The sequence below is a fragment of the Xiphophorus couchianus genome, chromosome 18, assembly GCF_001444195.1.
Source record: "Xiphophorus couchianus chromosome 18, X_couchianus-1.0, whole genome shotgun sequence".
Classification (NCBI taxonomy): Eukaryota; Metazoa; Chordata; class Actinopteri; order Cyprinodontiformes; family Poeciliidae; genus Xiphophorus; species Xiphophorus couchianus.
The window spans coordinates 1,553,581-1,576,653 of record NC_040245.1 but is presented as its reverse complement, the minus strand read 5'-3'; the positions used below and the strand labels follow the sequence as shown (position 1 = coordinate 1,576,653).

The window sequence follows — 23,073 nt, the reverse complement described above, 5'->3', positions numbered from 1 at the left end:
GAGTCTTTGGAAACTGAACGGGTGCAAGGGAACTGAACTAGTTAAGAGAAAGGAAGGAAGTTTCTCTGAAAATAGGCCAGAGAAACTGAACCAGTCTTAGGAAAACGAACGATTCTGGAGGAATCAAACGAGTCTTTAGAAACTGAACGAGTCTCAAGGAACATATCTAGTCCTGAGAAAGAAAGCAAGTTTTAAGAAAGAGAGTAGGCCAGAGAAATTGAACAAGACTTGGAAAAACTCAGCTAGTTCCAAGAAAGAGAACAAACAGGCCAGAGAAAGAAAGCGAGTCTTGAGAAACCAAACAGGTCTTATGTAACCAGGCAAGTCGTGGGAAAGCGAACGAGTCCCATATAGAGAGCGGATCCTCAGAAACACTGAAAGCTGACGAAGTTGGCAAACCTTTCATTGAAATCTTACTGATTAGATGTAAATATTCTTTTTTCTCTCTGTCAACGTAAAGACGCCAGTTTTTCATTTTAGTTTCGGGGAATATGTTTTGACTATATTGGGTGAAATACTAAAGGTCAAATTTTCTCCCAAACTCCAGTTTTTTTTCGTATTCATGTTTGTAGGCACTGAACCTAAAAACTGAAACTATAAGTAAAGTTTCAGGCTTTGCTGTTTTTTGCACATAATGCTGTTTCTAAGTTTTATTGACTACTTTGTTTCCATACAATGCTTTTTGTATCTATAGAACTTTAAAATGACCTTGTGGTTAAGGATGATAATAAAGCTAAAAACTGTCTGATTTAGTTTGAAAGCACTTCAATAAGTTAAGTTGAAACAATAGCTTAAGTTATAAAATAATAAAATACTCAAAAAATTGTGTATACAACTGACATTATGATAACATGCTATCTATATACGACTGAAGCTTTGATAGCTAAATGCTAAAATGATGCTAACACTAATCAGTAGCTACTGCTGACGAAGTTTGTTATAATATTTAAGTTACATTAAATGTATCACAATAATGTTGATTACTGCTGAGATGACTCAGCAGTTCTTAATTTAGCTTTGTTTGTTGCTACCATACATCATTAGCTTCGGCTAGCATTAGCTGGAATTCTGTTGAACTGTGCTTAGGTGGCTTATAGGTCCAAATGGCTTCAGTGAGTAAAGCAAAAATTCTGATGGACATTTGCTAAGTTGCTAAATGAGTTATCTTAAGCTGTTAGCGTGGTTGACTCAATAGCGAACTGTCTAGCGCTGATAAGTTGTCATAAAATGGAATAAAACTGGTAATGATGAAGACAAAGCAGGAAACTGTATGTCCTAAAGTCCAGTAGATGATTGAATTACTTTTGGTAAACCATTTGTACTGATAAGAGGCCAAAATTTAGGAAAGCAAAAACTCTGGCTAAGTTAGTTAGCTGTTAGCTACACAGTTAGCTAAACTCATGTTACAATAGCGAACACAAGCTGTGCTTGATATGTTGGATCACTACAGACCTTTGATATACTATAATATCAGAAATTCAGGTTTCTGTCCTGCAGCAGTGACCGGTCACATGACGCATATTTAAAATATGGTTTTAAATCTAGTTTTTCTCTCAGACTCAGACTCAGATTAAGTGTGAAGTGCTCTGTATGTGAACGAGTTGACAGAAACGCCAATAAGCAAGTTTCAGACCAGATGTTGGTTAAATTAAACACAAGAAATAAACAGAAGCCAGAATTTATTCTGTATGATTTTTTTACTTCAGATGAAATTATAACAGTGCTACTTATAAAAAATGGCTTATTTTATTTTATTTACTCAACTTCATACCTTAAGTTGCTGTGAAAAGCAGAAGTTCTGTTTAAAATCCAGTTTGTTTCTCCAGGCTCGTTTCTTGGTCTCTGTCCTCTGATTGGCCGGCTGTAGAAAGCCGACCAATCAGCAGAGAGCTAGGCGTTGCTCAGTTTAAGTGTGGAGCATGAAGACTGGCTCCATTTTTGATGTTTTATTTTCTTTCGCTCTGTTTCTGGCGTCTCCATCAGATCCAAAGTCGCTTTGATCTTTCTGACTGAACCCTGAACTCTGACTGTCAGGCTTTCCGCCAATCCTGGGGCCAACAGATGAAATCATGTTTATACATATATGTATGTTTGTTTTTATTGTCGTTTACATTCAGCTGTTTGGATTTCCTGTTGTTCTGATTTTCACCCTGTAACGGAGCAGTTAGTGTTCAGAAAACTCCTGTAAATATATATAAATATAAATATATATATATACATGTGTAGATATGTTGTACATACGAAGCTGAAGCCTGTCTGTTGCCATGGCGACACTGCAGGTTAAAGGTCACTGTTGGTTTGCTGTAGCGGTTCATCCTGCTCCGAGCGCACTACATTTATTTATGGAGCTCGTTTTAGTGGAGGAAGAAGAAGACAACAGGAAGCAGCTTTTTAATTTAAAACATGTTTACTGAGGGGTCGTGCTGCGTTCAGGCGCAGTGGGACATCACTAAACACTAACCTAAAAACACTTCTCACAGTTTGTGCACAAACTTAGCTCATGTTTTTACCCTGTAGCACCCTGTGTTTAGACTGCCAGGCTGAGTTCTGCCTGTCAGACTGAACTCGGGGGAAATCAGCAGCTCGGTTTCTCAGAGGACAGGTGACTTGGCGTTGTAAAGACATTGAATTCAAATTTCTGTCCGGCAGCAGTGACCAGTCACGTGACGCAGTCTCACTGTTTTTAAAGGACATTCCACCATTTTAAAGGACAAACATGTTTTTACTTTTTTCTGTATAAAAGATGAATCCGACTGTTTGAAGAGTTTAAACAAAAAATAAATATTTTAATGTGATTTTTCTCCTTTTTTGTGTGTATGATTTTAAACATTTCAGTTCTGACCTGATCAACGCTGCACAGATCAGTTCTGGTCACAGGAAGTAAAAGGGTTCTTTAGGGATAAAACGGGGCATTTGGCATGCACTGAACGGGACACTGAGGACGACCCAGGAGGCCCCTAATGGTCGCGGGTTACTCTAGGCCTGGTGCTCAGAAACTTGGTAAACTGAGAACCAAGGGGAGAACCAGGAACCAGGCGTACCTTGGAAAAGGTGTCCAGAACCTGGCAGAACTTTGTCAAAAATCCCCCTGGGTCTGGAGAACCAGGAGGAGCCAGAACTACTAATATAAGGTGGTCCAAACCCAGCAGAGAGCAGAACCTTGTCCACATTGACCCACCCATTACACATATGCCATTTGGCCCCCAGCTTCATGTGGGGTGAACGTCACTCTACTCTTCAAGACAAGGCTGCCATCAGGCATTACCAGGAATTGCAAAATCTTCCCAAATGTCCTGTTTGGACCCAAGTGGCCCAATTCAAATGCCTGCCTGATGTCCATGTTGGTCCTCCTGGATAATTGGGGTCGGGGCGGAAGGCATGCAAATGAATGGAAAATCATGAACATCTAACTCTGACCCTTCCCCTACCCCAACCCTGACCTCAGGCTTGATGTGTATCTCTACTTAGATTTACCATTTTACCTGGGTTCATGGATCATGGCTACCTTATAACCTGTCGGTTGATTTAAACCAACAGGTTTAAATCAACCAACAGGTTCCTAACCCCGGGGTATCAGTGCTTACGTTTTTACCTTAATACATTCATTTAGGATTATGTGAAGTCTCCTTGTGTTTTACAGAAGGAAGCTACTTTACCTTAGCCTTAATTTAATGGCATAGATCCCTAACTGGCCTTATATAACACACAGCGAGGCTTGATTAACCTTGTCTGGGCTGTTGTTGGGTGAGGGAGTTTAGGCTTGGACGGGTTCAGGGGGATGTCATTGTGACCCTAACCATCATACTAACATCTCTCCTTTATTCTAACGTTTTTTCCTGTTTTTTCTGATGTGCACGTTGGTCCTCGCAGACAACAGGAACCAGTTAGTTACTCTAACTCTGCTTGTCTGATATGTCACAATAAAAGATAGTTCTTGTCACATCATATGAAAATAATAATAAATGAATAAAATGTTCACTAAACACTAAAAGTTCACAGTGCGGTCTTAAAGCGGTGGGTTTGAGTGCAGATCTGAAAATGGGAGAAGAATCAATGTTGAACTATCACATAAAATAGATCACAAATGTAAAATAAAAACTGAGATATATTGGAAATATACAGATTATTTTGGGTCACAAGAATAATCTGACTGAAAAAAATAATTCTGATTTTTTTTGTCTGTGTCTAATCCACTTCTGTAGAAATAGAACAATAATAAAGTTAAATAAACTTCTTTTCCCTTCTTTTTATCTCTTTTCAGTTTTATAGAGATGTAAACATTTTTACTTGTAATATAAGCCTTTGCTGCCTCGCAGTAAATACAACCTGATCTGTTTTGTTACATAACAAATGCCCACGAGAATTTCTGTTCTGAAAAAGGCAAATATCCGCGTTTGCACATAGTCACGTGGTATGTTTTCATCCAATCGGAAGCAGAGAAGCAAAAAACGATCTCTAATAAATGTTTTTAACATATACTGTAAATAAATGTATGTGCCTAATTTTTACTGTTTAATTGTAGTTAGCTAAGTAAAGTTGATATGCAGCTAGATTAAGGTTTCGACATACAAACTCATTGATATGTAATGTTAAATAATATATATTGATCCCAGAAACTTGTAACACAGTGCCCACTAGTGGTGAGGAGAGACAACCGGAGCTATTCATGCTATGCTCTTTCTGGACTACATACCAGCCTGTTTATAATTTGCTAAATATTCCCAGAACTTCTTGAAAACATGTATAGCCAGCCCAGAAGTAAACTGCACACCACCCAACACGCCCCCAACCAACCACCACCCCGAGAAGATTAGAAACTAAGTCTGATAAATTAAAACTTTTACTACAACTGCAAAATCGCGATGATGTACACGAACGTAAGAATTTCACAGCTGATTATTTAGTTTTTATTTTCATTAATGGTGATAGTAGTTAATATTAAACATTTAAATGTTTAATTCTTTGTTTTAAAAGAGGTGTTTTTGTTATTTTGATCAGGCATCCTAATGGGCAGCTCCCTGGACTGCGATTACCCGGCAGGCCTTGGGTCCTGCCTTTTCCTCCATCTTTGTGGACTGTTCGCAGGTAAGTGTGTATCTGTCCGATTAAAACTGAAAATCAGCCACACATTGGCCTACCTGATTTAAATACTCACTAGTTTAGAGGGAGAAGACTGTCCTCTTTCATTCGGGGTGATTATGTCAGCGATGTGATCTCCGATGGCGGAGATTTAAATCGGATAGTAAAGCTAACAGAAATTAGCGAAGCCGATTACGTCTCAGCCGCTCCGCTGCTGGGGGACTAAGCAGCTATTAACCACCTTCTGAGCGAGGCGGAGGGGTATCGGGTCTTCAGAGTAGATTCGGGGTCTGTTTGTGTCACAAACGTTCAGCTGTACTGCCGAACTTCGTTATAAATCAGTAAAGGCCAGGACTTACCATCCGCTCTGACGTTTAGCTACCCCACGTTTCTGCTTGTCCTGTTGGGTTCAATTCTGCTATAATCTGGATAAATGCTAGAAAATGAGTAGCCGAACTCATCTCTGGTTAGTTCCGGTTCTAATGGATCCTCATTTGAAACGAGCTCGGTTTCCAAATCAAAGCAGCCCGGAATAAACTGTCAAAACAGCCCAGAGCGGAGGGAGGTTTAGCGTTAGCTTCAGATCAGAGATGCTGCAGGACATCTGGGGTTCCTCTGGAGGTTTTCAGATCAGACGACTCTGTGTCTTCATGTTTGTGATTTGCTGTAATGTATCTGTGTGTTTACAGGTGAACTCACCTGAAGAGGACAAACGATGCCTGGAAGGTGAGTTCTCTGGTCTTGTCTCGTTTTTCTGGAGGAGCTGAATGAAAACTTAACTTTTTATCCTCAGATTCCCTCATTTTTCTGCTTAAGTTTAATAATTAAAAAGAAATTCAGGAACTGGTGTTTGTGGGTAATGATGTGTTAAATGAGCCGTTGACCTCTGACCCCCAGACTTTGGAGTAAGGCCATCTTCACCGGCTACAAGCGTGGGCTGCGGAACCAGCGCGAACACACGGCGCTGCTGAAGCTGGAGGGCTGCTACAGCCGGGATGAGGTCGACTTCTACCTGGGCAAACGTTGCGCCTACGTCTACAAGGCCAAGAAGTGAGCGCCACCGCCCGCATCATGACGCAGCCACCACTGCCTCAGCTCAAACTGTGTGTGTGTGTGTGTGTGTGCAGGAACACAGTGACGCCCGGCGGGAAGCCCAACAAGACCAGAGTGATCTGGGGGAAGGTGACCCGCGCCCACGGCAACAGCGGCATGGTCAGAGCCAAGTTCAGCAGCAACCTGCCGGCCAAGGCCATCGGACACCGAATCCGGGTGGTGAGTTCTGCTGCTGCTGCGGTTTCCTGGAGGTTCTGCTCAGGTTCTGATCAGACTTCTGTCTGGTTCAGGCATTTCTTAGTTGGGTTGATGTGGTTCCAAAACTCGCTCTACACCAGCAGCGTTAACATTCATCACAGAAGAGCTGAGCCATACGGACTAAAAGTTTCATCATGATTTATTGTCACAACGATAATAAATAGTTCTTATCGTCACTTCTATTTGTTTTCAGTTAACTGTAAGACTTTCATGGTAATCGTAGCTCCACAAACACAAACCATCTCTTTAAAACATTCCTGTGTAACAAGCTTCTTTAGGCCACCAGGCACATCAAGATATGATTTATATCCCTGAACTGATCACATATTCTCAGATGGATTGATATTTATTGAAAAAACTGTAGAGAATAGTAATTCTAACAATCCCGACGATAAAAACTGTTTTGTATTATCAGCATGATTTTTAATGTTTTATCGTGTGAACAAATGTATTGATGTGATTTTAATTTTGTGCAATCGTGTTTTTTCAACATCAAAATATTGACAGTTTTCTGCACATTTCAAGTGGAAACGCAGCAGCAATTTGATTCAGATTTTCACGTTTCGATCCAGAAACAAATTTTTCTGTTCAAGCTGTTTATAGTTTCTGTTTCAATGATGCGACTGAAAGAGAAAAAGACTGTAGACAAAAAGACGTTTATTCATAACTGTTCTCTAAGGTTCCATACAGGATCAAATTCAATCAGTTAAACAAAAATCGGTTTGTTCATCAAATTTTGTAACTTAGTTTACCAGTATGAGGTTAGCTTAGCTGCCTGGCTTTTCTGAATCAAAAAAGAAAAAATCATAGAATTCTTCAACATGCAGACGGTGGATTCAGGATTCCCAGATGCAGAAATTGTGATTTTTCTGTAGAGTGTGAACTCAGTCTGAGTTACAAACCTGCAAACACAGGAGAGTTTGTTGAGTCAGCAACTTCAGAACCACAACATCCAACATGGCGGACCGGTCACCGCTTTGGCTTTTGTGCTATTTTGAATGTAGAGTGTCTGTATTATTGCTGAGATATTTAGCTGTTCAGATGTCTTTGTTTTGAGTTGTTGAATGCAGAGCAAGATTTGGTAGTTTTCACACAGAAAAACAAATCATTTCATTATTTTACATTTAAAAACTGATATTTTTTGCGATATTTCCACCTCAACATTCAAAACATGACATGCAGCAGTGAATTGTGGGTAAAGCACTTCAACTCAGTTTTAAACGTTCTGGAGAGTCTCTATGGCAAACTGTTATAACATTTAATAGGTTAGCCCACCGTTCTGAGAACAAATCAGAGATTTAAAGGAATCTGAAGCGAATTTCTTACTGGTAACAGTTATAGTTCTACAAATGTTGAACTTAAATTTCTACTTGTAATTAATATAATTGATCAGTAATCAGTTTAAAATCAGCCACTTTGACTCCCAGTGTTGCTCTAGAAAGAACTGGATCTTTTGAAACCAAAATCTAAAAATTGGACTCGCATCTGTTTGTCAAAATCTGTTTCGACTTTTAATGGTTCAATGTTTGACTGAAACAGAATTTAATTATTCTTCAGTCTTCAGATTAAAAAAAATCAAAAAAACTCTTGTTCTTTTTCTACCAGAATTTCAAACATCTGATTCTGATTTTATAAATAAACCTCCAACTTTAAGCTGCAATATCTACGGAGTTTCTTTATTTACCAAAACATCCAGAAATTATTCTTAATCTGTTGAATAATAAATATATTAGAGATGCACAATAACGATCGGCCGATATTAACAGGTGATTATTTCTGTCCTGTTGTATTTTCTGCTTTTCTCAGAAGTTTAGGAAATATTTAAAATCAATCAATATCGGATTTTTCTTTCGGTGTATCTCTGGTTTTTATATATATATTTTAAAATAAATTCAGTTTGATCATTTAAATCCTGATTTTACTTCTTTGGAACCAGAACTGTGGTTTCATGTTCTGATCTGTTACAGCAAGAATATCTGGTGTTCTCTTATTGTGAAGGAGTCCCGGTGCTTTTATTCTGACGGTGTCTCTTCCTGTCTTTGCAGATGCTGTATCCGTCTCGGGTGTGAAGACGATCCATCATGTTTGTACAGAAATGATAAAAACGGATCAATAAACTGATCAGCGCCAAACTGCTGTGTGTTTTTGTTCTTTTGTCCGACTCGGTTCCACATCACAACTTCTAGTAACTGCTCAGTATTTTCTGTTAGTCTTATAAAATATGTTATTAATCTTTTTATATGTTTTACCACTTTGTGAACGTTGAACACCTGAATTTCCTCTTTGGGACAATAAAGGCTGTTTCTTTTATATTCTCATATAGAAAATATTAACACTAAATACTGACACATTTTGGGTTTTCAAACATTAATGAAAGGACTTCACTCTACAGATCTACTTTAATTATGTTTGTAGAGATAAAAAAAATTAAAAAGTGAATTTCTACCAAAACCTCAGAAATTTTTAGATTAATAGATTTCTTTTTAGAAAAAAGGATATTTCTGAGTTTGAAATTTTGCCAGAGAAAAAGACTTAATTTTTTTAGATTCTCCAAATTTCTGAGTTTTTAGCTATTTTTTGTCTTTTCAAACTCAAATGTTCTTGTTTTTTCTAGATTTTATTCCAACAACTTTTTAAACTTAAAGTTTACTTTTTTCCATTTTCTAGGATACATTTTTTTTCAGAAAATTTCTGAGACTAATCTGAATTTTTTTTTTTTAAATTCCCAACTTTTCAAACTGAAATTTGTTTTTTTTATATATATAATCTTTTTGTTTCCTTTTTTATAAAAATGTTTTTGACACTAGTCTCAAAAACATTTTTCTTTCAAATCTTCAACTTTTCAGGCTCTGAAATTTCTGCGTTTTTTCTATGAATTTTCTGAGATTTATTGGCGGAAATTTCCTACTTTTTTGTCTAAAATGTCCCTAAAACACCTTCGTAGAAATAAACCAGTTTGTTTCCCGGCTGAAGTCGCCTCAGAGAGACTCGGACAGCAGGGGGCGCCATTGCGTTATTTGTACAAGATCCTTCAGGAAGAAGATAAATTTATTTCAAATGTTTCTGTCCAAACTTTATCATCGCAGAAGAAGAAGAGGTTCTCTAACTGTTCACTACCTTAAATTCTCTCTGAACCACCTTAATAAAAGGCTAATTGTAATTTTCCTTAACTTCCGGTTGTGACGCATCTTTTGCGTCGTAACTCCATTTCCCATGATGCCCCGCCCCGGATCTCAATGATGAGCCGCAGCATCATTTGAGCGAAGCTGCAGAGGATAGAGTGCCGCGCGGACACGGACACGCGCGCACCCACGGACAGGTGAGAACCCGCGCAGGTGAAGGTGGTCGGGTGTTTGATCTCTGGTGGGGTTCGAGCGCGCGGACGGACGGCTCCGGTCATCAGCGCAGCATCACAGGCTTTTATTTTGAAGGAGTCCTTCATAGTACTCTGTAGTATCCGTACACAGTGTTCCAGCTGCTGTACTGCAGTACCTGACACACACCTGGAGGTTCACCTGAAGCAGAAATTTGACCCCTGATCCCTCCGCAGTGATGTTAATGTGTTCCTGTTGTGTTCTATGAAGTTTTACTGTAATAATCAGATGTTTTTCTTTGTTTATTTGCACGTTTTCCAGTATTTTCCCCTGTTGTTCAGCGTCCCGGGGTCAGAGGTCACGCCTCCATGTGGTCTGATAGACGATGAAACAACATGACTTTGGAAGGAGCGAGTCGGGTCTATCGCAGAACTCCTGCGACGCTCCGCCGAGGTCAGAGGTCAGCCAGAACCAGGTGAGAACAGATCACAGCAGACCGTCCAATCAGAGCAGAGGACAGATTTAGACCTGTTGAATGCTTTAAAAGATTTAAATGTAAGGAATATTCTTCAGAAAGTTCACCAGAAACATAGATTCATCCCTTCAACATGAGCAGAAAGAGGCTCAATCGGTGATGTTAAGTTTTTCAAAATAAAAGCCTGAGATGAGGAGTCTGCGGACAAGGAGCTCAGAACAAAGCTGAAGTCTGTTTATATAAGAAGCCCCGCCCACTCCGTCACACTGAGCGCTGAGCCGCGAGCTGATTGGCTGGAGCGGAGAAGCTGCGAGGCTCTGGATTGGCTGCATCAGAGCATGACATCGTCACGGGGCAGGAATGTGAGCTCTGCACGTGCTCAGTCCGATTGACTCCCTCAGTCCGATTGACTCCCTCTGAGCATGCTCAGTCCGATTGACTCCCTCTGAGCATGCTCAGTCCGATTGACTCCCTCTGAGCATGCTCAGTCCGATTGACTCCCTCTGAGCATGCTCAGTCCGATTGACTCCCTCTGAGCATGCTCAGATCATCCCTCAGCCCAATGTGACGTTCCTCCTGTCTGTGTTGAGTCCATCAGAACCAGAACTTGGTCCGGTCCGCTTTTCTTGTCTTTATGAGGACCGATAGTTGCATAAACACTATCGGAACCAGAACCAGTCTGGTTTTTCTATCTTTATGAGGACAGTTAGCTTTGTAAACACACTCAGAACCAAAACTCGGTCCAATCTGTTTTTTCTATCTTTAAGAGGGCCTTAATCAGCTTAAATACACTCAGAACCAGAACCAGGTCCGGTTTTGATCACAAAACCCACAAATGAGCATGTCTTTGTTTGACCTGCTGCTCAGGTGTGCGTGTGTTGGGGTGTGTGTGTGTGTGTGTGTTTCCAGGTTGTCCTGGGTTTGTCTGAGGACCGACCAGCTGGTTGCCATGACGAAGAGCTGGCAGAGGGCGGAGCCACAGAGCAGAAGGCTGACAGGTGAGGAGCATCAGGATGTCTGACCCCAGCAAAACAATTCTAACTATAATTAGCAACTTTTCAGGCAATTTCAGCAGATTTTCCCCCCCAAGCAGCAATTACTGACAAATCTAGTCATTTCTTTTTTTTCAAAACAGCGACTAGCGACAAATCTGGCAATTTATTTATAATTTTTTTTTCCAAAAAAGTGACTTATGATAAATCTAATGATTTTTTTCTTACTAGCAACAAATGCAGCAACGTTTTTTTTTTTAAGTGATTGGCATATCTAGTGACTATTTGAAAAGAGCAACTTGTGACAAATCTAGTGACATTTTTCAAACACCTCTCCTCAGGTGTGCCCACCCAGTCGACAGTGCGGGTTTTTTCTCCTTCATGACGTTTCATTGGCTGACTCCTGTGGCTCTGCAAGCTCGCAGGAAAGGGCAGCTCCTATTGGAGGACGTCTGGCCCGTGGCACCAAAGGAGCGTTGCCATGACAACAGTATGAGGTGGGTGGCGCTCCGGTGTTTTCCGTGTGAGTTAGCTCAGCAAGTGAGTGGTTGTTGTGGCTGTCCAGGCTCAGGACGCTGTGGGAGGAGGAGCAGAGGTCCAAAGGAACCGAGGCCTCCCTGTGTTCGGTCGTCTGGACCTTCTGCCGGGCCCGGCTCCTCCTGTCCATCCTCTGCCTCACCGTCACTCAGCTCGCTGGATTCAGCGGCCCGGTGAGTCTCCACCAGCTGACATCACACACCTTTACCGGTTACCTGTGCTGGTCACTAGATCCACAGTCTGGGTCTGTGCCGATAGAGTCCGAAACCAGTCCTACCCACACCTGCTTCCTGTTTTTAATCACCATGCCTACTTCCTGTTTTTAATCACCACGCCTACGTCCTGTTTTTAATCACCACGCCTACTTCCTGTTTTTAATCACCACGCCTACGTCCTGTTTTTAATCACCACGCCTACTTCCTGTTTTTAATCACCACGCCTACTTCCTGTTTTTAATCACCACGCCTACTTCCAATTTTAGTAACACACACCTACTTCCTGTTTTCAATCACCACACCTACTTCTATTTTTTTCCACACCTGTCCCAGTATTTAATTACCACACCTGGTTCTTGTCACCTTCTCACCGTGTTTTATCAGAGTCTTGAGGCCTTGTAACTATCTTCCATCACCATTTGGCCTCCTAGATTCTGGTTCTCCCCCTGGTTTTTCTTATCGTGCCCGTTCTGTGCTCTCAGACTCACCGTTGCTCTGCTCTCTCTCCAGGCGTTTGTGGTGAAGCGTCTGCTGGACTACACCCAGCAGGAGGAATCGGACCTGACCTACGGGCTGCTGCTGGTTCTGGGGCTCCTGACCACGGAGGTGATGCGGTCCTGGTCTCTGGCTCTGACCTGGGCCCTGAACTACCGGACCGGGTGCAGGCTGAGAGGAGCTGTGCTCAGCTTGGCCTTTGAGAAGATCCTGCGACTGCGCAGCGTCCGGGACAAGTCTGTGGGCCAGGTTGGTTCCCGGGCCACTTGGTGGCTTCACAGGAAGCTAGCGGCGCCGCTAACGGGTTTAACCTCAGTTATTCCTCACACTCAGCTCATCAACATGTGCTCCAGCGACGGGCAGCGGATGTTTGACGCAGCGGCAGTGGGCAGTCTGCTAGCAGGTGGCCCCCTGTTGGCCGTTCTCGGTGTCGCGTACAACCTGTACATCCTGGGTCCAACATCGCTGCTGGGATCCTCCGTCTTCATCCTCTTCTATCCCACCATGGTCAGTAAAGAGCTGGGAATCTTTTACTACTCAGAATTTGATTCAAAGTCAAACTCATAATAATTTGTGCTTCAATCTGTCGGTCTGCAAAGGATCCTGAAGAACAACAAAGAGACATTAATGTGTCCAGTATATTACTGTTTTTTCATGTATTTATTTTTACATTGAAAAAAAAGAAATAACCCAAAAACAATAGAATTAAATAGAATGTACTTATTGATGCCAATGGAAAATCCCTTATATGTTGACAGCTGCTCCATGCAAAGTGTTAGATGTTGGCAAATACAAATGTAATCATAAGCAATTTAAAACTCACAAACATTTTTATTGATATTGTAAATAATTTAAATATGACTATATGTAAAATACATATTTTTGCTTCCAGATGTTCAGCTCCAGGATGACAGCGTACTTCAGGAGGAAGGGCGTGGCCGTCACCGACGGGCGAGTGCAGAAGATGAATGAGATCCTCAGCTACATCAAGTTCATCAAGATGTACGCCTGGGTGAAAGCCTTCTCAGGGGACATCCAAAGTACGAGGTCTCCTGACAGCCTTCCTCCTGCCTGTTGCCACGGTAACGCAGGTTGTGACCTGTTTGTGCTTCCTGTCAGGGATCCGAGATGAAGAGCGCCGCCTGCTGGAGCTCACAGGGTATTTCCAGAGCATCACGGTGGGCGTGGCTCCCATCGTGGTCGTCATCGCCAGCGTTGTGACGTTCTCCACTCATATGTTGCTAGGATACGACCTCACAGCCGCTCAGGTTCCAAACACCGCCATATGTCAGCTCACGTACCTCCACTCACCCTTTCACCAGCCTGTTGACTCCGCCCTCTTTTCCAGGCCTTCACTGTTGTCACGGTGTTCAACGCCATGACCTTTGCCCTTAAAGTGACGCCAATTTCTGTCAAGTCCCTGTCGGAGGCCTCGGTGGCCGTGGAGAGATTTAAGGTACTGAACTGACCATCGGACACATCCTGCCAAATACCTTTCACTAGTCCACTAATAGCGCAGCTAATTTTTAGCTCAGCCCTAAGCTAAAAATTGGTTCTTCTAGTAATAGCTGTGGTACATTTTAGCTTAGCTTTTGCTAACTTTGAAAACAGTTAGCATATTTAGCTTCAACCTAAATTCTAAAGCACTAATTTACTTTGCTGTTTTGTAAACTTTCTGTTGAATAAAGTCTTGGTTATCGACTGTTAGTAATTCTTCAAGCAGTTACATGTTTGTATTTATGCTCTTATTTTGAAGTGGGTGAAGACTTTTTACACAGCAGTTCAATATCTTCTGCACTTTAGCATTAGCTTCCGATAAATACCATGCTGATATAATGCTAGCATTAGCTTCTACTCGATAACATGTTGATATAGTGCATTTGCGTTAGCTTCTACTAAATACCATGTTGATGTAATGCATTAGCTTTCACAAGATACCATGTTGACATAGTACATCAGTGTTAGCTTCCACTGGATCCCATGATGTTGTAGCGCCACCTACCTGCAGAGTGACTGATCAGGTTGTTGAGGAGCAGAGCTGTGGTGCCAGATTGAGCTAATTTGACCGCTCTGTGTCTGCGTTCAGAGTCTCTTCTTGTTGCCGGAGATTGACAGTGTCCGAGCATTGCCTAGCAACCCTCTGGTTGCTGTGGAGATGTGCGGAGCCTCTTTGGGATGGGAAGGTGCAGGGCAGAGTGCCCAGGCCAGCCCGTGTGTCCGAGCAGCCGGCCGGCATCGACAGAGAGAAAAGTAAACCCAGACGGACCTGACAGAACCGCCTCGGTACTAGCTACAGGTTCAGGTCCAACATGTCCTCATGTCCAGGTGCAGAGATGCAGGTGTCCTCCAGGACAGGGAGGAGAAGGAGGAGGTGACCGGCTCCCTGCTGGGAGGAGACGCAGATTCAAGTCCTGAGGAGGAAGATAGGGATGAGGAGGACAGCTGTCCCCCCCTCCTGGCAGTCCCCCATCCCTCTCAGCGTCCTCAGAGCACCCTGCACTGCATTACCCTGAACGTCCAGCAGGTGGGTGTGTCTCACTCTGTGCCTCTGACAACCCTCCTGTCCTTTACACTCTGTGTCTCTGACTGTCTCCAGGGACAGTTGCTCGGTGTCTGCGGCTGCGTTGGCAGTGGGAAGACCTCTCTGATCTCAGCCATCTTAGGACAGGTGACGTCCCCAGTGTGTCCCAGTGTTCCCAGCAGACAGCTGGTGGGAACTGCTGTTGACTGGTTGGTATGTTGGCAGATGATGGTGCTGGAGGGCAGCGTGGCGGTCCGGGGGAGGATGGCCTATGTCGCTCAGCAGGCCTGGATCCTGAACGCCACGCTGAGAGACAACATCCTGTTTGGACAGGAATACCAGGAGGACAGGTGAGGCGGAGACACCTGGACTCAGGACGCGGCGGTCCACAGGTAGACTCACCGTTTCTGTGTCTCTGCAGGTACCAGTCTGTCCTCAGTGCCTGCTGCCTCAAACTGGACCTGGCTCTGCTGCCCAATGCCGACCTCACAGAGGTGATGTCATTTCCTGTTTCTCTGTCAAGCAAATTTTGAACGGACTTTTTAAAAAGAAAAAGCGAATTAGTCATGTTTCCGTTTACTGGTTTGGAATGAATGAACCAGGCTACCCACGCCAAGTATGGCTGTAGTAAACAGGAAGCAGAGGTTGCTAACTAGCATGGACCAGAGAGAGTCTTCCACTTCAAGATGGAGGTCTGCACTTTTCAGCATTTGGTGCCTTTGGTAAGGCACAGACCCACCAGTGGAGGGAGTGAAACTTAAAACATGTGCATGACAGAAACAAAGCTAATGGCAGATTGAGGTGCTGAGGCAGACAACTGAGTTAAAAACTTCTTCAGGCTTTTTTTATAGAAAGACTCCAAGAACATTCACAGCTGCTTTAATCAAACTTTAACCCGGGCAAACACTCGCTAATGCTGGTTTCTAACAACTTGGTTTCATTGAAGGTTGTTGAGGTTAGGAACCAAAGACAAATGGTGACCCTTCCCAGTCGAGTCTTAGAACCAGAACTGGACCCAGTTAGAGCTCGTATCATATTCACTCCATGAACGACCAGCTCCAGAGCTCACTGTGACACGATAGCCGGTACCTCAGTCCTGTTTTTCTACTTCCTTGTTCCTTCGAAGACTAAACCTGCCAATGGTTTGTATTGGTTGAGTTCATACTAAACTGAAATCAGTCCTTTGGTTGATTTTTCATCAGGTTAGGAACCAAAGGCAAGTGCTGGTCGTTCCTAATTTGGTCTTAGAAACAGATCTGGACACAGCTGAATTTAGATCTGCCTCATATTTGAACCATGTTGTAAAATCATTGGTCACTTCTAATCCCTCTAACCCAAACAGCAACATTAATCTTGTCACTCACCTCAAACGTATTTGTCCAATCAGATCGGAGAGCGCGGCGCCAACTTGAGTGGCGGCCAGCGGCAGCGGATCAGCTTGGCCCGCGCGCTGTACAGCGACCGGGACGTTTACATCCTGGATGACCCTCTGAGCGCTCTGGACGCCCACGTGGCCAATCACATCTTCCGCAACGCCATCAAGAAGCAGCTTCACAACAAGACCGTCATCTTCGTCACCCACCAGCTGCAGGTAGCCTTCCTCCAGACTCTGACAGATGTCCGTCTGCTGCATAGGGTTACCATGGAGATATCTGTGTGTCCGCAGTACATGGTGGATTGTGATGACATCATTCTGATGAGGGAGGGGAGCATAGTGGAGCAGGGTAACCATGACGACTTGATGAAGCTGAATGGAGACTATGCAGCCATGTTCAATCACTTCCAGCTGGGGGACCCGCCCATCGTAGGTACCAATCTGTCTGAGTCCATTTGTCTGAGTCCGTCTGTCCTGAGTCCATCTGTCTGAATCACCCTTTCCATGTTTCAGGTCCCCAGCAGGAAACAGGGCAGCTCTCAGAGGAAACCGGCCGACACCAAACCAGGATCCGTGAAGAAGAGTTCATCGGTTGTCAAAGACAACGGTACTGACTTTATTACCGACTCGTCTAGCCCTAACCCGGTCTGTTCTGTTCTGACCACGTTCTGCTGTTCTCCAAGGTGAGGAGCAGCAGTACGGGGCCGTGCCCTGGCCCGTGTTCCGGGTCTACATGGCGGCTTGCGGAGGCTCCGCCCCCTGCCTGCTGATCCTGGTTCTGTTTGTTCTCAATGTGGGAAGTGCGGCTTTCTGTCACTGGTGGCTGAGCTACTGGATCAACCAGGGCAGCGGGGTGAGTCGCCTGACTTCCTCCTCCTCACATCACTATCGTCGCCTCTTCCTCTGACTCCCCTCTCCTGGTTTCTAGAACACCACGGTCACCGTGGGCAACAGCTCAGCAATGAGCGTCAGCATGAAGGACAATCCCAAGATGCAACAGTACGCCATCATTTATGCCTCTTCCATGGGGGTCATGCTGATCTTCAAACTCATCCGAGGAATCGCCTTCGTCAAGGTCAGAGCCCAGACTCCTGGTCCGGTCCGGTCCAGTTAAAGGTCCCAGAGGGTTCAGTGGGTCGGCTTTAGGCAGGGAGCAGTCCAGGTGTCTGAACATCACCAGAGACTTTTTCGTAGGTGGAGTGGAAGCTAAGAAGAGGTGTCCCTTTTAAGTCTCCCGTTTCGGCCGGTAAACTACCGGAGCTACTTCTTTGATTAGCACTTTAATGTTTTTGCTAACTTTGTAAATGTTTAGCGCACTTAGCTTGCCATTAATAATTTTTTCCACATTAAGGCTAAAGTTTCTAATTTACTTCAGTTGAACAAAGTTTGATAATTGTGTTAAAGTTTTGGTAAGAATTCTTCAAGTTGCTAGCCGTTGTTAGCCGTTGTTAGCTGTTGTTAGCAGTGCTCACCACTGGTGTGAAGGAATTAGACCCTTTAAAGACCATTTTAGGTCAGAGTGAAACACGGTTCCCCCAGTGAGACTTGACAGGCCGGATCTTTAGCATTCCTCAGTGTCGGGGTACAACAACGTGAGGAGCAACATGGTGTCTTTCAGGAAGTCTGTTTGGTCTCAGGGTCCTTTACACCACATGAAGCCCAACAGACTGCAGGTACCCTTTCTCTCAGCGGTAACACCCTGGTTGTGTCTTTCTAGGGAACTTTGAGAGCTTCCTCTAAACTGCATGACCAACTTTTCCACAAAATCCTGCGCTGCCCCATGAAGTTCTTTGACATGACTCCTACAGGATGGATCCTCAATCGCTTCTCCAAGGACATGGATGAAGGTACAGTAGGTTAGCAGGACTGGAGCATTTTCTGGGGTTCTGGTCTTTGCTTGACTCGGTTTTGTCTCTGCCTCGTTCCAGTTGACACCCGGCTGCCCTTCCAGGCAGAAATGTTTATCCAGAACGTGATCCTGGTCTTCTTCTGTCTGGGTGTCATCAGCTATGTTTTCCCATGGTTCCTAGTGGCTGTTGGACCTCAGGTCTTGGGCTTTGCTGCTCTCCACAGCGTCTCTAAAGTCTTCATCCGGGAGCTGAAACGTCTGGACAATGTGACGATGTCCCCTTTCATGTCCCACATCACGTCCAGCATCCAGGGCTTGACGACTCTGCAGGCCTACGACCGTGGCCAGGACTTCCTCCGCAGGTCAGGGTCAGAACCAGAACCACTGCCCCGACATCCAGAGCTCGTGCGGTCAGGATCTGATTACTGTGTTCTGGTTTATTAAGGTACCAGTTTTTACTAGACCAGAACCAGTCTCCCTTCTACCTGTTCAGCTGCGCCATGCGCTGGCTGGCGGTTCGTCTGGATATCATCAGCGTGTCTCTGATCAGCATGACGGCCTTGATGATGGTTCTGATGCACGGTCAGATCCCCCCCGCCTATGCCGGACTTGCCATCTCCTATGCTGTCCAGGTAACTGAAACCTTTAAGTTCTGTCCCGTAAACCTGTTCTGACCAAACAGCAATCGAACATCATATTCAGTAAGATCTGTGTTTTTCCTGTCTGAAAAATCTCTTTGAAGGAACAAGTGTCAGAACCATTCTGTCGGGTGTCTTTTTCTAGTACAATGTTCCCCAACCCCTGGACCATCTGATTCAGGTGGTTGCTTGACACATCTGAAACATGCAGGACAGGACAGTGTACTTGAGGACTGAGACTATGATCCAATGCTCTAGAAAACAGGTTCTACTCAGTCCGTCAGCCAGGATCTTCTATTAGTGTGTTTCCACTTTCTTGAACTGGTTCAGTTCAGGTGCCTTTGAACTTCAGTAGTTTGAAAGTTGACAGCCGTTTTCACCAGTTTGGGGAACCAAGCGTGTGCCATCAACAGTGGACATTTCACTGGATAACGTGATAAGAGAGTGTAGTAGCAACATGGCGGAGCTTCTTTGTTTACAAAAAGAAAGATAATTTAACCCCATATAGTGTCCACTCGTACTGTAATGGTATGAGTGGACCTCCTGATCTATCAGGTCTTCGGGCTCCTCAGCAGTTTGTCCAGACGAAGGTTGTCAGGTTCATTGAGTTCTTCTTCTCTTGTTGAACTCGTTTGTCTGTGGTTCGGCACCAGGAGATGTTTTCTTTGCCGTTGTTTGGGTCTGGACCAGAGTTTGGGGATGTGTCTGCTGGACTGTTGGGGTTGTTTCGGATCCTGAAGGAGCACCTGTGTCTCTGCCAGTTAACAGGACTGTTCCAGTTCACGGTGCGACTCGCCTCAGAGACCGAAGCTCGCTTCACCTCCGTGGAGAGAATCTATCACTACATCCAGGTACTGGGAGCTGTTTCCTCACTAACTGGGAACACTGGTGTTCCTAGTGTCTCTGATGAACCCAGATGTTAGGCTGATTTCTGTTTGCTTCAGTCTCTGTCCCAGGAGGCTCCAGCCCGGGTTAAAGGTCGGGCTCCTCCGCCTGACTGGCCCCAGCAGGGGGAGCTGGTGTTCCGGGATGTGGAGATGCGGTACCAGGAGAACCTCCCTCTGGTTCTGAACAAGATCTCATGCTCCATTAGACCAAAGGAGAAGGTCGGCATCGTCGGCAGAACTGGATCAGGTAGGCAGGGTGTTTGGGACGGTGAGACAGAGGAACTGCACCCAGAGGTCATGTTTTGAGATCAAGGGTTTGGTCCTGCAGGGAAGTCGTCTCTGGGTGTTGCCTTGTTCCGGCTGGTGGAGCGCTCCGGAGGCTCCATCCTGATCGACGGCATCGACATCAGCGACATCGGATTGGCCGATCTGCGCAGCAAACTGTCCATCATCCCGCAGGACCCGGTTCTGTTCAGCGGGACGGTCAGGTAGAACTTCCTGTCTTGTTTTTCTCGGATGTCTCTTTGTCAGTCGCTCTTCTGTTATCCTGGTTGAGGGATTTGGATCAGTCTGGTACGTCTGTGTGTACCGGGCTGATCCGGTACACATAGATGTACCGGATTAACATGAATCATGTCAGTAAGAAGGTTTTCCTAAAGCAAACTGTACATCAGTCTGATCTAGAGTAAAACCTTTAACATGTCAAACTGTGTGGGAACGTAAAGGGGTGTGAAAACCTTCTGCTGCTCAGATCAGAACAGAATTTCTGTTCCTGCAGGTCCAACCTGGATCCGTTCAACCAGTACAGCGAGGAGAAGATCTGGGACGCTCTGGAGAGGAGTCACATGAAGGAGTCGGTGAGTGGATCCTCACCGGACCGCACCGGAGCGGGGCAAGAGTTTACATGCCCTGAAGAGTTTCTGTTTCTGAGAGAGAAGAATGATGATACAAAACCTTCCCGCTACTCATGGTTCACTGTTTCACAAAACCTTTTATTATTTCAAGGCGCTAAATCGGGAAGTAAAATTTAGGTAAAAGTCATATTTAATTTTTTATAACAACTGAAGGTAACACAGTTACTTGATTGTGCTATGAAATAGCACAATGTGCCTGGAAGATACATAATACTGCCCCTTTAAGAAAACAACAACATTTCTGATTCAGAAAACTTTAAATGGCCGAGAACAGAACCTGGGGGAACGCCATGGTAAATTTTGGGGGGATTCTGGATCCAGGGTGAAAATTAAATCAATTCTGTTACTCAAAATGACTAAACCAGTTAGAAATAATCCTGAACATTAATCTGTTTCCCCTCCCGTCTCCCCTCAGGTGTCTCAGCTTCCTCAGCGGTTGGAGTCGGAGGTGGTGGAGAACGGAGAGAACTTCTCGGTGGGGGAGAGGCAGCTGCTGTGTGTGGCCAGAGTTCTGCTGAGGCAGTGCAAGGTGAGACGGAACCATTGTCCCACTCCCTGCTTGTGTGCTGCCCTCTGATTGGCCGGTTCTGGTCCAGGTGTTGGTTCTGGACGAGGCCACGGCCGCCATGGACGCGGAGACGGACTTCCTGATCCAGGAGACGATCCGGAGCTCGTTCCAGGACTGCACCACGCTGACCATCGCCCACCGGCTCCACACCGTCCTGTCATCCGACCGCATCATGGTGCTGACCCGGGGACAGGTAGGAGCCAATCGGGACGCAGAACACCTGCTGCTCTGGAGACCCTGCTGTGACACGCCTGCTTGTCTCTGATTGGCTCAGGTGGCAGAGTTCGATGAGCCGGCGCGGCTGCTGGCCAATGAGAACTCTCGTCTGTGTTCGATGCTGGCGGCCGCAGAGAGCAAAGTGTCCGTCCGAGGATGAGGATGAGGAGGAAGCTGCTCTCAGACACCTCGGTGCTGCTCGGTTTTATTTATTTATTTATGTTGAACTCGTTTTGACGCTCTGATGAGGCGGCACCGTGTGACTGGCTGCATGCGGAGGTGGGTGGGGTCAAAGGTCAAAGCCTGTGGTTTCTTGTCTGTACAGGTCAGGGGTTTGCAACCTGTGGCTCCGGAGACAGATTTTATGAATTTATTGGGTTTATTTTTTATATGGAATAAATTCACACAAATATCAGGAATATTTATTATTTTTTCTCACCATTACGTTGAAAACTAAGTGCTGTTTTGGTTTATGTCGCATGACAGAAAACTGGGCCATGCAAAAAATGAATAAAACTGAGAATACACTTTTAAGAGAGAACAAAATTATGAGAATAAAGTCAATATTTTGACAATAAATTTGTAACATTACAAGAATAAGGTTGAAACATTGTTCTTTATTCTCATTATTACATCATTTTATTTTTTTAAATGTTTAAAACATGGTGCTAATATTCTGTCGTAAAATCAACATCCCCTGGAATAAAATTAATCAACCCTGTTTTTCTTTTATTAAATGTTTTGTTCTTTTCCTTTTGTTTTAAAACATAAAATGTTGCTTCCTTAAGAATCACCACAATTTTCCTACAGTAGCTATTTATTTAAACATTTTTGTTCTGTTTCCACTAAAGATGTAACATTTGCAGAGTTTTATTTATTTAGCTGGACTGACGGTTGCAGACTCCTGGTCTGAAACATCTGCCAATGTGAAGGTGTTAATTCAATCGTCTTAGTTTTACTGTCGTCGGAGAATAGCAGAGACGCTTCTGCGTCTCCATCTGTAGCAAATGATGACATAATAGTTTGTTCTCCGTGTCAGATCCGTTATAATCAGCCTGATGCGCTTTAATGTGGAATGTAGAGAGCTGTCATTAATCATTTAAACGTCTGAGCAGCAGAACCTCTTTGCCTTTAAAGACTTTTGGCCTTTCAGACGGAGGCATTGCTGCCCCCTGCAGGAAAAACACTGTTACTGCACAGGAATCTGCCGTGATGATGCAGTTTCTGCTGTGTGCCTGCAGGGGCAGCACGCACACAGTCTCCACCTGTACTGTCACTGTAAATGAGCCGCTACGTGTTGAGAAGCGGAACGAGGACCCGCTGCTTCTGCTGTGACGTCATGAGTACGTCACCGCCTCGGATCACCGCAGAGTGATGGGACGTTTTCATTCTGAATCTTCTTGTGATAGATCAGCCTTTGTCAAAGTGTCTCTGTGTTGGTGTCTGTATTTTTCTAAGAGCACGATGAACAAAACCAGTAAAAGCATTTTAACACACTCCTCCCGACCCGCGCCTTCATTTGGGGGTAAAACCTGCCGGTACGGTGGCCAACAAGTCCAAACGCAAAACCAGATCAGAGCCTTCAAATGTCTGTTAATAAATCTGTTAAATTAATTTTTTACACAGCAACAATGAGTGAAAAGCAAAACAACAGAATTAAAAACTTAAGATACACTGTAAAAACACT

At 44.3% G+C, this 23,073-nt stretch overlaps 2 protein-coding genes and 1 long non-coding RNA gene across 4 annotated transcripts; 2 read left to right on the top strand and 1 right to left on the bottom strand.

Moving 5' to 3' along the window:
* Positions 1–1,329: 1,329 nt before the first annotated feature.
* LOC114161799 (uncharacterized) lies at positions 1,330–3,803 on the bottom strand. Its single transcript, XR_003599074.1, has 2 exons — positions 3,104–3,803; positions 1,330–3,062 (listed from the first exon to the last, which is right to left on the bottom strand). It is a non-coding gene; the product is annotated as an uncharacterized LOC114161799 (long non-coding RNA).
* A 1,188-nt stretch (positions 3,804–4,991) lies between these two features.
* Positions 4,992–8,522, top strand: rpl35a (ribosomal protein L35a). The gene is made up of 5 exons (XM_028045367.1): positions 4,992–5,085; positions 5,769–5,805; positions 5,977–6,129; positions 6,207–6,351; positions 8,436–8,522. The coding sequence occupies exons 2-5, from the start codon at positions 5,795–5,797 to the stop codon at positions 8,457–8,459; spliced, it is 333 nt and encodes a 110-aa protein (XP_027901168.1). The 5' UTR covers positions 4,992–5,085; positions 5,769–5,794; the 3' UTR covers positions 8,460–8,522.
* A 1,070-nt stretch (positions 8,523–9,592) lies between these two features.
* abcc5 (ATP-binding cassette, sub-family C (CFTR/MRP), member 5) lies at positions 9,593–22,883 on the top strand. Of its 2 annotated transcripts, XM_028045203.1 has the most exons (30): positions 9,593–9,709; positions 10,026–10,179; positions 11,089–11,177; positions 11,513–11,668; positions 11,737–11,881; positions 12,434–12,667; positions 12,752–12,925; positions 13,311–13,458; positions 13,538–13,686; positions 13,767–13,874; positions 14,505–14,668; positions 14,744–14,942; positions 15,015–15,086; positions 15,165–15,289; positions 15,361–15,433; positions 16,327–16,530; positions 16,606–16,743; positions 16,828–16,921; positions 16,998–17,167; positions 17,243–17,389; positions 18,032–18,161; positions 18,243–18,525; positions 18,609–18,795; positions 19,563–19,652; positions 19,746–19,935; positions 20,017–20,176; positions 20,467–20,545; positions 21,018–21,131; positions 21,199–21,363; positions 21,445–22,883. In XM_028045203.1, the coding sequence occupies exons 2-30, from the start codon at positions 10,090–10,092 to the stop codon at positions 21,544–21,546; spliced, it is 4,179 nt and encodes a 1,392-aa protein (XP_027901004.1). In that variant the 5' UTR covers positions 9,593–9,709; positions 10,026–10,089; the 3' UTR covers positions 21,547–22,883. The 2 variants fall into 2 exon arrangements, with proteins under 2 accessions (XP_027901004.1, XP_027901005.1); XM_028045204.1 differs by lacking the exons at positions 9,593–9,709; positions 10,026–10,179 and adding an exon at positions 10,745–10,987 and having other exon boundaries at positions 21,445–21,546.
* Positions 22,884–23,073: the final 190 nt, after the last annotated feature.